This window comes from Pseudophryne corroboree, chromosome 2 (genome assembly GCF_028390025.1).
Source record: "Pseudophryne corroboree isolate aPseCor3 chromosome 2, aPseCor3.hap2, whole genome shotgun sequence".
In the NCBI taxonomy this organism is placed as follows: Eukaryota; Metazoa; Chordata; class Amphibia; order Anura; family Myobatrachidae; genus Pseudophryne; species Pseudophryne corroboree.
The window spans coordinates 282,272,229-282,285,691 of NC_086445.1; the positions used below are offsets into that span (position 1 = coordinate 282,272,229).

Below are 13,463 nucleotides of genomic sequence, written 5' to 3' on the forward strand. Positions count from 1 at the left end.
AGGAGATCCCACAGGGGGCGTAAGCCGCGTTACAAGCGTCGACAGCATATTTGAAAAAGCAGCCCAAGGTGGGTCTTAATTTGCCACAGGTGCTGCAAACGGACTGGATGGTGCAGCGCACCCAGTACCTGAACCCTCAGCTGAAACCTTTTCCTCAGACAAAATCATAGCGCCAGCACGGCATGATGCAGGAGCGTCTGCGGATTTCCCGCCCTGTATAGCAGACATTATTGGGAATGTAGCCTTAGGGCGCAACAGTACAATATAGCCACACAAACACAATACCTGCAACAAAACCCAAAAACCTGTGTTATGTGATAGCAAATGCAACGCACAAAACAGAAGATTTAAGCGGTGTGAGGTGACTGAAATACACAATGAAAAATACAAAACAGCATATCCTGTGGAACACTATATTTGAAATGAGACCCTGACGCACTTAGTCCTCCAGGGTACAGAATATAGTGATAGCAATACGTGTGATACACAGAATAGAATCCACACAGCAGCTATACGCACACACAGTCACAGATACAAATGCAGAAATTATTACATATAAACAATAAGACTGCACTGGACTAGTAAATCTACATATAGATATGTATGTATACAGATATAACAATGCACAGTAAACACCGGATGTATATCACAGAATACTTGTACTAAATATTCATATAGCAGTACACTTATTCTTAACTAACACTGTCTAAAATGACATGTAGAATAAAACTTAAGTGTCTGTAAATACACAGCGCAGACAAGACAGGCGGTTTTAGACAGTGCCCAGCAGTCCCAGAGATCAGCCCAGCTATGTAATGGCGCCAAAATCACTTCAGGGAGAGAGAGATGCAGCTCCAGGGCGGGAACACCAGTAGTAGATGCCAACCAGAGCTGGGAAGGGGCTACAGGTGAGCGCCTTATCCCCTCTGCTGGACTTCACCACCGGGTACTATGGAGCCTATATTAAATAGATTTTAGTAAATCAGACCTGTGCTCCCTGCCCTGGTGTATACATTGGGGCCCCTGCACGGCCACAGTGTCCACGCCAGCGGCGCGGTCCATCTCCAGGGACCACGACCGGATCGCGATTTACCGGCGGGTCCCACCTGGGGTACCCTCTTACCTCCTCCCTGTCGTGCAGCCACGCGATCCAGGAGAGCAGCAGCGGTGGTGTGCCTAGAAACTGGTGCATCCCCGCTGCAAGTACCCGGGAACCAGGCCGCGGGAGTATGCAGCGTTTCTGGGGAAGTGATGGAGCCGCAGCACAGCATGTCAGAATGACATAAAAGTGCTGCGGCCCTTGAAGTCTTCTTAAAAAGCTCTTTTCAGGGCTGCCTAGCGCAGCCTTCCCTGTTAGTGACCTGCACTGCAGGAACCAACTTACAAACTGAGCTCTAGTGCCTGCAGGCAAGACTATAGAGGAGGGGGTGCAGTGCATCCTGGGAACAGTCAAAGCTTTAGCCTGTTGGCGCCTCGGATCAAGTTCTAACTCTACACCCCGATGTTATTCCCTGTGGAATACCAGTGTACCCTGCTGCAGAAAAAGGCTTTACTACAAACAGCATTAAAAAAAAAAAAACCTCCATCCATCATGGGATGCTTGCAGAACCAGCCGTTTGGCTGGTGTCACAACAGGTGTGCTATGGAAGGTAGATAGTAACTAAGTCGACAGTGTCTAGGCCTACCACTATTGGTCGACAGTAACTAGGTCGTCAGGGTCTCTAGGTCAACAGGGTCTAGGTCGACAGGTCAACATGATTTTTTTTATGTTTTTTTGGTGTCGTTTTCTTCGTAGAGTGACCGAGAACCCCAATTAGTGCACTATGTCCCCTCACATGGCTCGCTTCACTCGAGAATACCATTCCCAATTGTAGTTCACGTGGATCGTGAAAAAAGGTTCAAAAAAAGAAAAAACGAGAAAAACGCATGTCGACCTTTGACCTGTCGACCTAGAACATGTCAACCTAGAGACCTAGTTACGGTCGACTAATAGTGATCGACATAGATAGTGTCGACCTAGAGACCGGATCCCGTCACAACTCTCAAATAAAGCTGTATTAAAGGTGAATAGGTGCTGTGGCGATATAGTACAGTCAATAAAAAACATGTTCCTTTGTCACTCGCCAACATTCCAGAGGCTTCAGAGACAATTTACTCCTGTGTGAAGGAGAAGCATTTCCCTCCATTGTCACTACGCCAATGATCTGATCTCATGACTGCTGTGCATTCCTAGCTGGTAAAGGACAGCATTTGGTGGAGTTCTGTGACCTGTATAAACGCTCTCAGCCTGTAGCCTTTATATGGGCACCGTCCACCACCATGACTTCTAATATCCTTACAAAATAAACAGCACAGGATATAGGTATGCCTTACTAAAAAAATACCATTTAAAAAGTATTTTAAATGAAAGTCTTAGGAAATATTTTTCTTATTGTGCAGAAGGGGCCAAGGCAAATAGTGAATACTGTGTGTAAGACATAGTGACTTCAGGTGAAGGAAGAGAGACACAAATACGGGAGATTAACCTCATGTCTACAGTCACCAAACTCCTCTGTGACTTCTAATAACCTTACAATCTACAGTGCCAAGATCTATTATCCCGACATCTACTGTATGTCCATGTCAGGTAGTCACAATCTAAAATGACCCCATCTAAACTGGTTTCCTTAGTACACTCCAATCCAAATGACTTATTTAGAAAACAATTCCACAATTCAGCTTAGCATTAACGTTTAGAAAGTTAAAGTTGTTTTGAGTACTTGGAGCAATGCCAAAGTGTTCCATTTAGAAATAGGGTTAAACCGCATACCATAGACAGATGTGGGAAAAAGTGTATGTTCCCTTAGACCAGGGATGGGGAACCTTCGGCCCTCCAGCTGTTTATGAACTACACATCCCAGCAAGCCATGCAACAGTTTTAGCTTGGCCAAATAGCAAAACTGTAGCAAGGCATGCTGGTATATATAGTTCAACAGCATCTGGAGGGCCAAAGGTTCCCCACCTCTGCCTTAGACCATGGTTCTTCAACCTGCGGCCCTGTAGCTGCTGTGGAACTACACATCCAGTATGCCCTACCTCAGTTTTAGCATACCTTAATAGCAAAGCTGTAGAAGGGCATGCTGGGATGTGTAGTTTCACAGCAGCTGGAGGGCCACAGGTTGAAGACCCATGCTTTAGATGTACAAGCTGGCATTCTATACAAAAAGAGACAGTCCTATATACAACCGTTGCTCAATAACATCAATTACTCTGCTTTATAAAGTAATTTTTAGGGAAAACTGATCAGCAATAGCAGTAGTTAGAACAACGTAATGAAGTGATCTTACAACCATTTTTATAGCTCTAAGAGTTATCAGCCCAAATAGGGCTCTAGCTACTACAAGCATGTTTTATTTGGAGCTGGCATTGAAACATAAACAGTACAAAGTACTGTATAACATCATACTGTCAAATTTCAGGTTTAATTTATTTAAATGTTTTTTACGGGCTGTGTGCAACCTGATGCGTTGTAAGAATGTCATGCTTGGTGAAGGGTTTTTAGAAGTACACAAAAATGTATTAAAAAAAAAAAAAAAAGTACTTTGACACATATACTACGTTGTAGGAGCACTATAGAAGTAAACATTAAACTTAGGCTACTGACACCACAAATTAGTAGTTCCTGTTATTGCGGAATCTGTAATTTGTGGCTTTCGATAGACGGACTAACTCCCAGCATGTTAATTTATCTATATAGTAATGGAAGAGCTTGCACTCCACTATCATTTCACAGAAGCCTCTCATCTATGTTCTGGAAAGATTTAGATGCCTGGATTGTCAGTCTCATTCTATAATTCCACATACCCACACCAAGACAATGGCTTTGTCACATGCACTCCTGCTCCAGCTATGCTCAGGTGACTCTCCTAGAACATCATGTTTATGTGAATGAGTAGTCACCAAGCCATTTAAAAGCAGTTACCACTTGTAATATCACGAGAATACCCCTTACTATCCACTTGTGGTTTTTATATGTATATAGACAGAAAGAGAATTTCCAATATCACAGACTTGGCTTATGAAAGACTATTTATCAACAGTGCACAAAGGTGCAGCTTTCTACTAAAACCACAGCAAGCAACCACAGGACATTCTTTCACTGTCTAATTTGCGCTAGACATATAAAAGCTGGGGGCCAACTGGTGCTGTAGTTGTAGTGCAGGTTATAGCAATATTCGTATTATAAGTGAAACATAAATGTATCTCTTACATAGGTACAATCACAGTTTATATGTTGTTATATTATAAAGATTTTTATTTCTTTTTTTGAATTCCACTTTAAACTGTTGCAAACTGCAAGACTCTATAACAAAATTATTCTGTTATTTAAATTCTATACGTCAAATTTAAAAACTGTATACTTTTTTTTTTTTGTAAAGAACTGCAATGCTCCACTTCACAATGAGCTTTAAGCTCAGAGGATGATCAGTTGTTCCCTCCAGTCATGCAAAGTCCAGTGAACTCACAGCTTGCAAGCAAACCAGAAAAAAAAAAACCACCCTACTTTATCTGTAGCAATTGCCTTTAGTTGAAGAAATTCCCATGAGCATTTGTGTACTGCTCTTTAACAAACAAAAAACATCTCTAGAATCATTCCAACTGATGTCCTGAGACTTCATCTTCTTACCCAATCTGCTCAGAGCCCAAAATATCTCATCTGCCATCACGCAGCAGCATATGCACTTCTCTGCCACTTACACCAGTGAACTGGCAGGGAGGGAGTTTACAAGTCCATCTGTTTTCACAAAACAAATTGAAGACGCCAAAGACAACAATTTGTAGAAAAGGGAGAAAACCAATGTATCTATGTGCAACAAGAACTGATTAGTGTGGTGTAGCAATTCCAAAGAGGAAACATTGTCACAAAAAGGAGTGACAACTAAGTAACACTGCAAATAGAACATAGCATAATATGGTATAACATTTCATATGTGAATTTCCTTTTTTACTTCTTCGTGCATGTAATGGAAACTTTGTTTTAATACAAATGTATTTATTTTTTCATGTTTTAAGTCACGTCTGATGGAGCATAGCTGACATGTACACATTCCTCTAGCATCTACATTTACATGTAAGTAGTGGAACGTGGTTGTAACGGGATGTTCTCACAGAGACAAAGGTTGGAGGAACTGCAGAGTATGGTGTAAGAGAAAATACGCATCATCAGGGACTTATCTTTTGCATCTAGTATAGGGTAGGTGCTCAACTGTACACGGATGACAATCATTACTAGTAGCACACCAGTCACACATGTGAGGGTGGCCGTATCACAAGATGTATATGACTCCATGTACGGGCATATACACACAGTTTCAGTGCACATTTCTATGGAGCAACATACTCCCAATTTACTTTCGACTGTACATCAGGCTCCTGGTCTCCACCTACTGCTGCATGTATAGGCTCTGCACAAACCACTGCTGCTCTGCAGCCTTCCCACAAGACTGCATGTAGCTTCAGCAAAAGTCTGTGGGAAGCTTCACGGGGATCATGCTTTGGTGGTTTTGGTGAATAGCAATGACAGTGTGACAAGGATAAGCTTCCACTACAATGGCCATTATAGGGCATACCTCACCCATGCCAGAGACACAAGGATGGCTTCCACTACACTGGCCATTATAAGGCATACCTCACCCATGCCAGAGGACCAAGGAAGGCTTCCACTGCACTGGCCATTATAGGGTATACCTCACCCATGCCAGAAGATAAGCATGGCTTCAACTACACTAGTCACTAAAGGGCATACCTCACCCATACCAAAGGGACAAGGATGGCTTCCTCTTCACTGGCCACTGCATAAGTAACCCATACCAAAGGGACAAGGATAGCTTCCACTACACTGGCCATTATACAGCATGCCTCTCCAGTGTCAGATATCAGTTTCATTTACAGCAGATTACCTCACCCATGCCAGAGGGACAATGATGGCTTCCATTACACTGGCCATTACAGGCCATACCACACCCATGCCTGAGGGACAAGGATTGCTTCCATTACAATGGCTACTATAGGGCATATCTCACCTATGCCATATGGATAAGGATGGCTTCAACTACACTAGTCACTATAGGGCATACTTCATCCATGCCTGAGGGAAAAGGATGGCTTCCACTACACTGGCCATTATAGGGCATACCTCATACATGCCAGAGGGACAAAGATGGCTTCAACTACACTAGTCACTATAGGGCTTACCTTACCCATGCCAATGGAACAAGGATGGCTTCCACTACACTGACCACTATAGGGCATACCTCACCCATGCCAATGGAACAAGGATGGCTTCCACTACAATGATCATGTCAGATCTCAATTTCATTTAAAGCAGATTACACAAATTATGCTCATGTCTAGGTGGGATATGCTTCTTACAATCTGCTAAACAGCAGCAATGTATGCATTGGAAAGATGTACAAAGAACAGCACAAAATGAATAAAACACAACTGCTTTAATAATAACACTAAAAAGGATTCCTGTAACACTGGTGGGAAAGTGTTATCTACACATAGATAGATCAGATAAGTACAAAAAGATCCTCTTGCAAAGAGAAACAGCCAAAAGCTAATTTAATTATATCTGTAACGCGTCTTCCTACTTTTCCCTCCACTGCCCGCAATCCTTCCTCTTATTTTTCATTAATACATTTATTCAAATTGGTTATGGTGACATTTGGGAAATAATCCTATATCCTTGGCAACTTATTTCACATTTTACAGACACAATTTTAGAATGAGGGATAAAGCATATAGTCTTTAGATTATAAACCTATTAATAGTCATAATGGAGTTTCATATCTTAAAGTTGCGAAGACGCACTGTTTTGACTTCTAAGGTCCCTATAAATATATAGCACATGGAGCATTATGCTCTATAATATGCAAAATATACAGTACATCACCATTGCCAGCATCTGGGATACCGGCCCAATTTATGTTATTTAGCATTAGGCTGCCATGAATTGCCGCAATTTTCTCTCTATTATATGTTTTATTTATATTACATATATTTACATTAATTATGCTCCACGGAATCATTAACCAAACATTAAACAAAATATTATTCTTTAGCCTTGCAGCAGGGTGAAGAGGATTGGCATATATTTCATAGCTGCATCTTACCGTGAAGCTGTTGTTGACATTTTTGGTACTTGACTCTGCTACACTGGCATCGGACAGGTCAACCTCATCAAATATTAGAGACTAAGGAGAGACAAGAAAAGCAGCATGTTAGGTTTGTCATGTAATCTATAGTTTCAACACAATCCTTACCCTGTTCACAAATGCTGCAATGGTTGTATATATTTTCTCTTCGTGATCAGGACTAGGAAGTGATATAAGAGGGCAGTAAATAACTTCCGCTCTTACAGCACCTAAATGTTTTATCCATTCATTTGAGGTTTTTTCGTTTTATCCATGGATGATTGGACCCTCGCGGGCACGCTTCAGGAGGGCTCGCCACAGGTTACTTTTCCAAATAGTTTGTGACATGGACCCAGGGGTTTACGGAAAAGGTCCTCTTCACGAAGAGAAACTAGATGCTACCATGCTGCAATATCAGTTCATTTCCACAATTCTGCAAAGTACAGTAGGTGTTCCCAAATCAAGCATGATATAGAATGGTCATTACAGAGATTGACAGAATACTCATTAAGCATGCCATAAAAACAATTAGAATCCAAACACTAGCCTGTGAGTGTGCATCTCTTCATAACCTACAACCAGGACCCAGTGTAAGGAGGAACTGATGTGACCACTCAGCCTCAGTGTCGTTTTCTGTCAATTTGACCAGTGGCTGAACTGGATAGTGATCCTAGCCTATGCACAGTATCAGGGTTTGGCTGGTACCACCTTGATTTAACCATGGTTTAAACCAAATGTTTTGTTTTTTTAAAAACCACTTATTATGCGGCGACTACTGGCATGGCGCCATCATGTCTTAAAAAAAAAAAAAGTATTTACACTAAAAAAACAAATATTTTATTTTAAATGTTTAATGCCTGTGGCATGCCCAGTGCTGATGCTTAACTCCTCGGGGGGGGGGGGGGGGGGGGTGTGTGTGTGCGCGCATAGGTGTATGTTTTATTTCTCTGAAAAGTGCTTTTGCATTTTCCATTTTGTATGGAGTATGGTGTAGAGGATAGTCTAAAAAAGAGAAGGAAAAGCAGATAAGCAGTCATCCTGAGTGGCAGATAGAATGAATTACAAGGTACAGATGCAAATAGAAACAGAACATAAAAAATAATTACAAGCAGCTATGTATTAATATGTTTAGTCTATCTATATACAGTCAGATATAATAATAATAATAATAATAATAATAATAATAGCTATAGATAAAAATAAGTTGTAAATATAGGATTTTAATTACTGTACCTACCGGAAAAACCTTTTATCGTAGTCCGTAGAGGATACTGGGGTTCCATTTAGTACCATGGGGGTATAGACAGGTCCACTAGGAGCTATGGGCACTTTAATAATATGATAGTGTGGGCTGGCTCCTCCCTCTATGCCCCTCCTACCAGACTCAGTCTAGGAAACTGTACCCGAGGAGATGGACATACTTTGAGAGAAGGATAGATAAAGATAGTGGTGAAATTCCAAACCAGCACACTCAAACAGAAGAAAGCTATGCTAACTCAACTTTAAACAGGAACAGCAACAGCTGAACCAACAATACTTAACCAAGTAACAGTGCAGGAAGAACAAAGCACCGGGCGGGCGCCCAGTATGTTCTACGAACTACGAGAAAAAGATTTACCGGTAGGTAATTAAAATCCTATTTTCTCTTACGTCCTAGAGGATACTGGGGTTCCATTTACTACCATGAGGATGTACCAAAACTCCCAAACCGGGTGGGAGGGTGCTGAGGTTCCTGCAGAACTGATAGACCAAACTGAAGGTCCTCAGAGGCCAAAGTATCGAACTTGTAAAACTTAGCAAACGTGTTCGAACCAGACCAAGTAGCCGCTCGGCACAGCTGTAAAGCCGAGACACCCCGGGCAGCCACCCAGGAAGAACCCACCAACCTAGTAGAGTGGGCCTGTACAGGTGTTGGAACCGGCGGGTGGTCTTCTGTTTGCCGGCGGTCGGGCTCCCGGCGCTCAGTATACCGGCGCCGGGAGCCCGACAGCCGGAATACCGACAATTATTTTCCCTCGTGGGGGTCCACGACCCCCATAGAGGGAGAATAAAATAGTGTGGCGCGCGTAGCGCGCCACCGTGCCCGTAGCGTGGCGAGCCCGCAAGGGGCTCATTTGCGCTCGCCAAGCTGTCGGTAAGCCGGCGGTCGGGCTCCCGGCGCCGGGATGCTGGTCGCCGGGAGCCTGACCGCCGGCCAGCCGTAGTGAACCCCTGCCGTGGAATAAGCAATAAGCATGCTAGTGAACCAGATCCAGCGTGCAATTGTCTGCTTTGAAGCAGGACATCCAATTTTATTGGGATCATATAGAACGAACAGCGAGTCGGATTTCCTGTGACGAGCTGTCCTCTCACAACATCCAAAGACTTTGAAGTAGCGGAAGTGTTGGTGGTAACCGGGACCACAATAGGTTGGTTGATGTAAAACGCAGACACCACTTTTGAAAGAAATTGCTGACGAGTTCTTAGTTCAGCTCTGTCCTCATTATTATTATTTATTTATTAACAGTTTCTTATATAGCGCAGCAAATTCCGTTGCGCTTTACAACTGGACACAATGATACAACAAAACTGCGTAATAAACAAAACAGTCAGAGATAGGAAGGCCCTGTTCGCAAGCTTACAATCTGTAGGGAAATAGGCATTGATACACAAGGAAAGACATTATCTATTGCATATTTGTCCACTGGAGTGCAAAGGTTCTAGGTGAGTTGCATGATATCACATCACAGCAATGATGAACCCTGGTCAGAAAGAAGGGAAAGTGAAGAAAGAGAAAATATGTGGAGAATGTGTGCGGACTGTACAGTGGGGATATAATCGGATAGGAAAGCTTATGAAGGTTGAGTGAGCAGTACTTGAATGTGATAAGCTAGCCTGAAGAGGTGAGTTTTCAGGGACCGTTAGAAGGTTTGGAGACTAGGGGAGAGTCTTATTATGCGTGGTAGGGTATTCCACAGAGTGGGAGCAGCCCGAAGGAAGTCATGCAATCATGCATAAGAGCAAGTAATGAGTGTGGATGAGAGATGTACATCCTGTGAAGAGCGGAGAGGTCGGGTTGGGAGATATTTTGAGATGAGCAAAGAGATGTACATTGGTGTAGTATGGTTATGTGTGAGAAAGTATTTTATATTGCATACGGTAGAATACAGGTAACCAATGGAGGGACTGACAGAGCGGATCTGCAGACGATGAACGTCTAGCAAGGAAGATTAGCCTTGCAGCTGTATTCAGAATGGATTGTAGTGGTGATAGTCTCTTTTTGGTAAGACCAGTAAGAAGATTATTGCAATAATCAAATGCGGGAGATAATGAGAGCATGGATTAGAGATTTTGCAGTGTCTTGTGTAAGGTATGGTCATATTTTGGATATGTTTTCTAGATACATGTAACATGATCTTGAGACAGATTGAATGTGGGGAGCAAAGGACGGTTCTGAGTCAAGTATGACACCTAGACAGCGAGCTTGTGGGATAGGATTGATTGTTGAGTTTTCAACAGTGATAGAGATATCAGGTTGGCAACTACTATTGGCCGATGGAAATATAAGTAGCTCTGTTTTGGAAATATTAAGTTTGAGGTGGCGAAATGACATCAAAGATGAAACAGCAGAAAGGCATTTAGTGACCCTGACCAATACAGATGGTGACAAATCTGGGGACGATAGGGAGATTTGAGTACCATCTGCGTACAGATGATACTGAAATCCAAAAGAGCTGATAAGTTTACCAAGAGATGAGGTATAGATTGAGAAAAGTAGAGGACCTAAGACCAAGCCTTGTGGTACTCCAACTGAAAGAGGTAGCGAAGAGGAGGTGGATTCAGAGAAGCGAACACTGAAGGAGCGATTTCATCATGGAAAATTAAATAGGTACTTTTGTGAGACAAAGCCCCCAGCTCCGACACACATCTTGCTGAAGCCAAGGCCAACAGTGTGACTGTCTTCCATGTAAGAGCTTTTACGTCCACCTCCTGTAATGGTTCAAACCAGTACGATTGGAGGAACTGCAGCACCAAACTGACATCCCAAGGTGCCATGGGAGGCACAAAGGGAGGTTGGATGCGCAGAACACCTTTCAAAAACATCTGGACCTCAGGGAGAGAAGCCAATTGTTTTTGAAAGAAAATGAAAAGGCCGAAATCTGGACTTTTATGGAGCCCAGACGTAGGCCCACATCCACACCTACCTGCAGAAAAAACAGGAACCATCCCAGGTGAAATTCCACCGCAGAATAAGTTCTGCTCTCACACAAATAGACGTATTTCTTCCAAATACGGTGGTAATGTGTAGACGTTACCCCCTTATAGAAGATCCTCGCAAAGAGGTAGAGGCCACGAATCCTCGAGGAGCATATCCAGAAGGTCCGCTTACCAGGCCCTTCTTGGTCAGTCCAGAGCAAAGAGTATTGCTTGAACCTTTTCCCTTTTTATTCTTTTGAGAATTCTTGGGATCAGAGGAAGTGGAGGAAACACGTACACCATCTGATAGACCCATGGAGTCGTCAGAGCATCTACCGCCAATGCCTGCGGGTCTCTTGACCTGGAACAATACCGCTTGAATTTCTTGTTGAGACAAGAGGCAATCATGTCGATCTGTGGACATACCCACCGACGTGTCAAGCACCTGAAAACTTCAGAGTGAAGGCCCCACTCCCCCGGGTGCAGGTCGTGTCTGCTGAGGAAGTCTGCTTCCCAGTTGTCTACACCCGGAATGAAGACCAATGACAATGCCACAGCGATTTTTTTCTGCCCAGAGGAGAAATCTTGACACCTGACATTGCTGCTCTGCTTTTCGTTCTGCCATGTCGGTTAATGTACGTCACATTGTACGACTGGACCTGAATGGCCCGATTGTGAATAAGATAAGAGGCCTGCAGAAGGGCATTGTATATGGCCCTTAGTTCTAGAATGTTGAGTGGAAGAAAGACATCCTGACTTGACCATCTTCCTTGAAACTGCACCCCCTGGGTGATTGCTCCCCAACCTCTGAGGCTTGCGCCCGTGGTTAACAGGATCCAGTCCTGAATTCCGAACCTCCGACCCTCGACGAGGTGAGAAATCTGTAGCCACCACTAGGGAGATCCTGGCTTTTGGCGACAGACGGATCCTGTGGTGCATGTGAAGATGCGATCCAGACCATTTGTCCAACAGATTCAGCTGGAAGGGTCTTGCGTGAAAACTTCCGTATTGAAGTACCTCGTAAGAGGCCACCATTTTCCCCAGAAGGCAAAGGCATAGATGCACAGATATCCGAGTTGGCTTCAGGACATTCCGAACCATCGACTGGATTACCGATGCCTTTTCCAACGGAAGGAACACTTTCTACAACTCAGTGTCCAGTATCATTACCAGGAATAAGAGCCTCCGTGTTTTGCTCTAGGTGAGATTTCAGAAGGTTCAGAATCCACCCGTGATCCTGGAGAAGTTTGGTTGAGAGACCAATGCTGTCCAGCAACCTCTTCCTGGACGGCGCGTTTATCAGAAGATCGTACAGGTATGGAATTATGTTCACTCCCTGCTTGCGGAGTATAAACATCATCTCTGCCATCACTTTGGTGGACACTCTCGGTGCCGTGGAGAGACCAAATTGCAGGGCCCGGAACTGGTAGTGACAGTCCTGCAGTGCAAACCATAGATAAGTCTGATGAGGCGGCCAGATCGGAATGTGAAGGTACGCATCCTTGATATCCAGATACACTAGGAATTCCCCTTCCTCCAGACCGGAGATCACTGCTCTCAGAGTCTCCATCTTGAACTTGAACACTCTTAAGAACAGGTTCAAGGACTGGAGGTTCAGAATTGGTGTACCGCCCCGTCCGGTTTCAGTACCCCAAATAAGTTGGAACAGTACCCATTGTTGTGCAGATGAGGTGGAACTGGAACAATGACTTGAGTCTGTACCAGTTTTTGGATGGCCTGCTGCAAAGTTATACTTGCCTCTTGTGAAGCTGGTAAGCTTGAATTGAAGAATCTGTGAGGTGGGAGCTCTTGGAACTCCAGTCTGTGGCCCTGGGAAATAAGATCTATGACCCAGGGATCTCGGCACGAACTTGACCAGATGTGACTGGAGAATTTTAGTCGGGCTCCCACCTGACAGTCCTCCAGGCATTGCGGTCCACTGTTATGCTGAAAGCTTTGAGGAAGCAGAGCCTGAGCTCTGTTCCTGAGCACCTGCAGTTGCTGGTTTGCGTGGTTTACCTCTTGCGCCTCTGGAGGCCACAGAAGCACCTCTGGATTTGCCCTTAAACTTGGCTGTCCGAAAGGACAGTAAATTTGAAGCTGAATGAT

At 43.8% G+C, this 13,463-nt stretch overlaps 1 protein-coding gene across 7 annotated transcripts in view; it reads right to left on the reverse strand.

Moving 5' to 3' along the window:
• DGKH (diacylglycerol kinase eta) overlaps positions 1–13,463 on the reverse strand; it is a 642,901-nt gene that overhangs the window by 314,963 nt on the left and 314,475 nt on the right. For all 7 annotated transcript variants that reach the window (XM_063952870.1, XM_063952869.1, XM_063952867.1 and 4 more), the window contains one exon: positions 7,158–7,238. In XM_063952870.1, the coding sequence (XP_063808940.1) occupies positions 7,158–7,238 (81 nt within the window). The remainder of the gene's footprint in view (positions 1–7,157; positions 7,239–13,463) is intronic.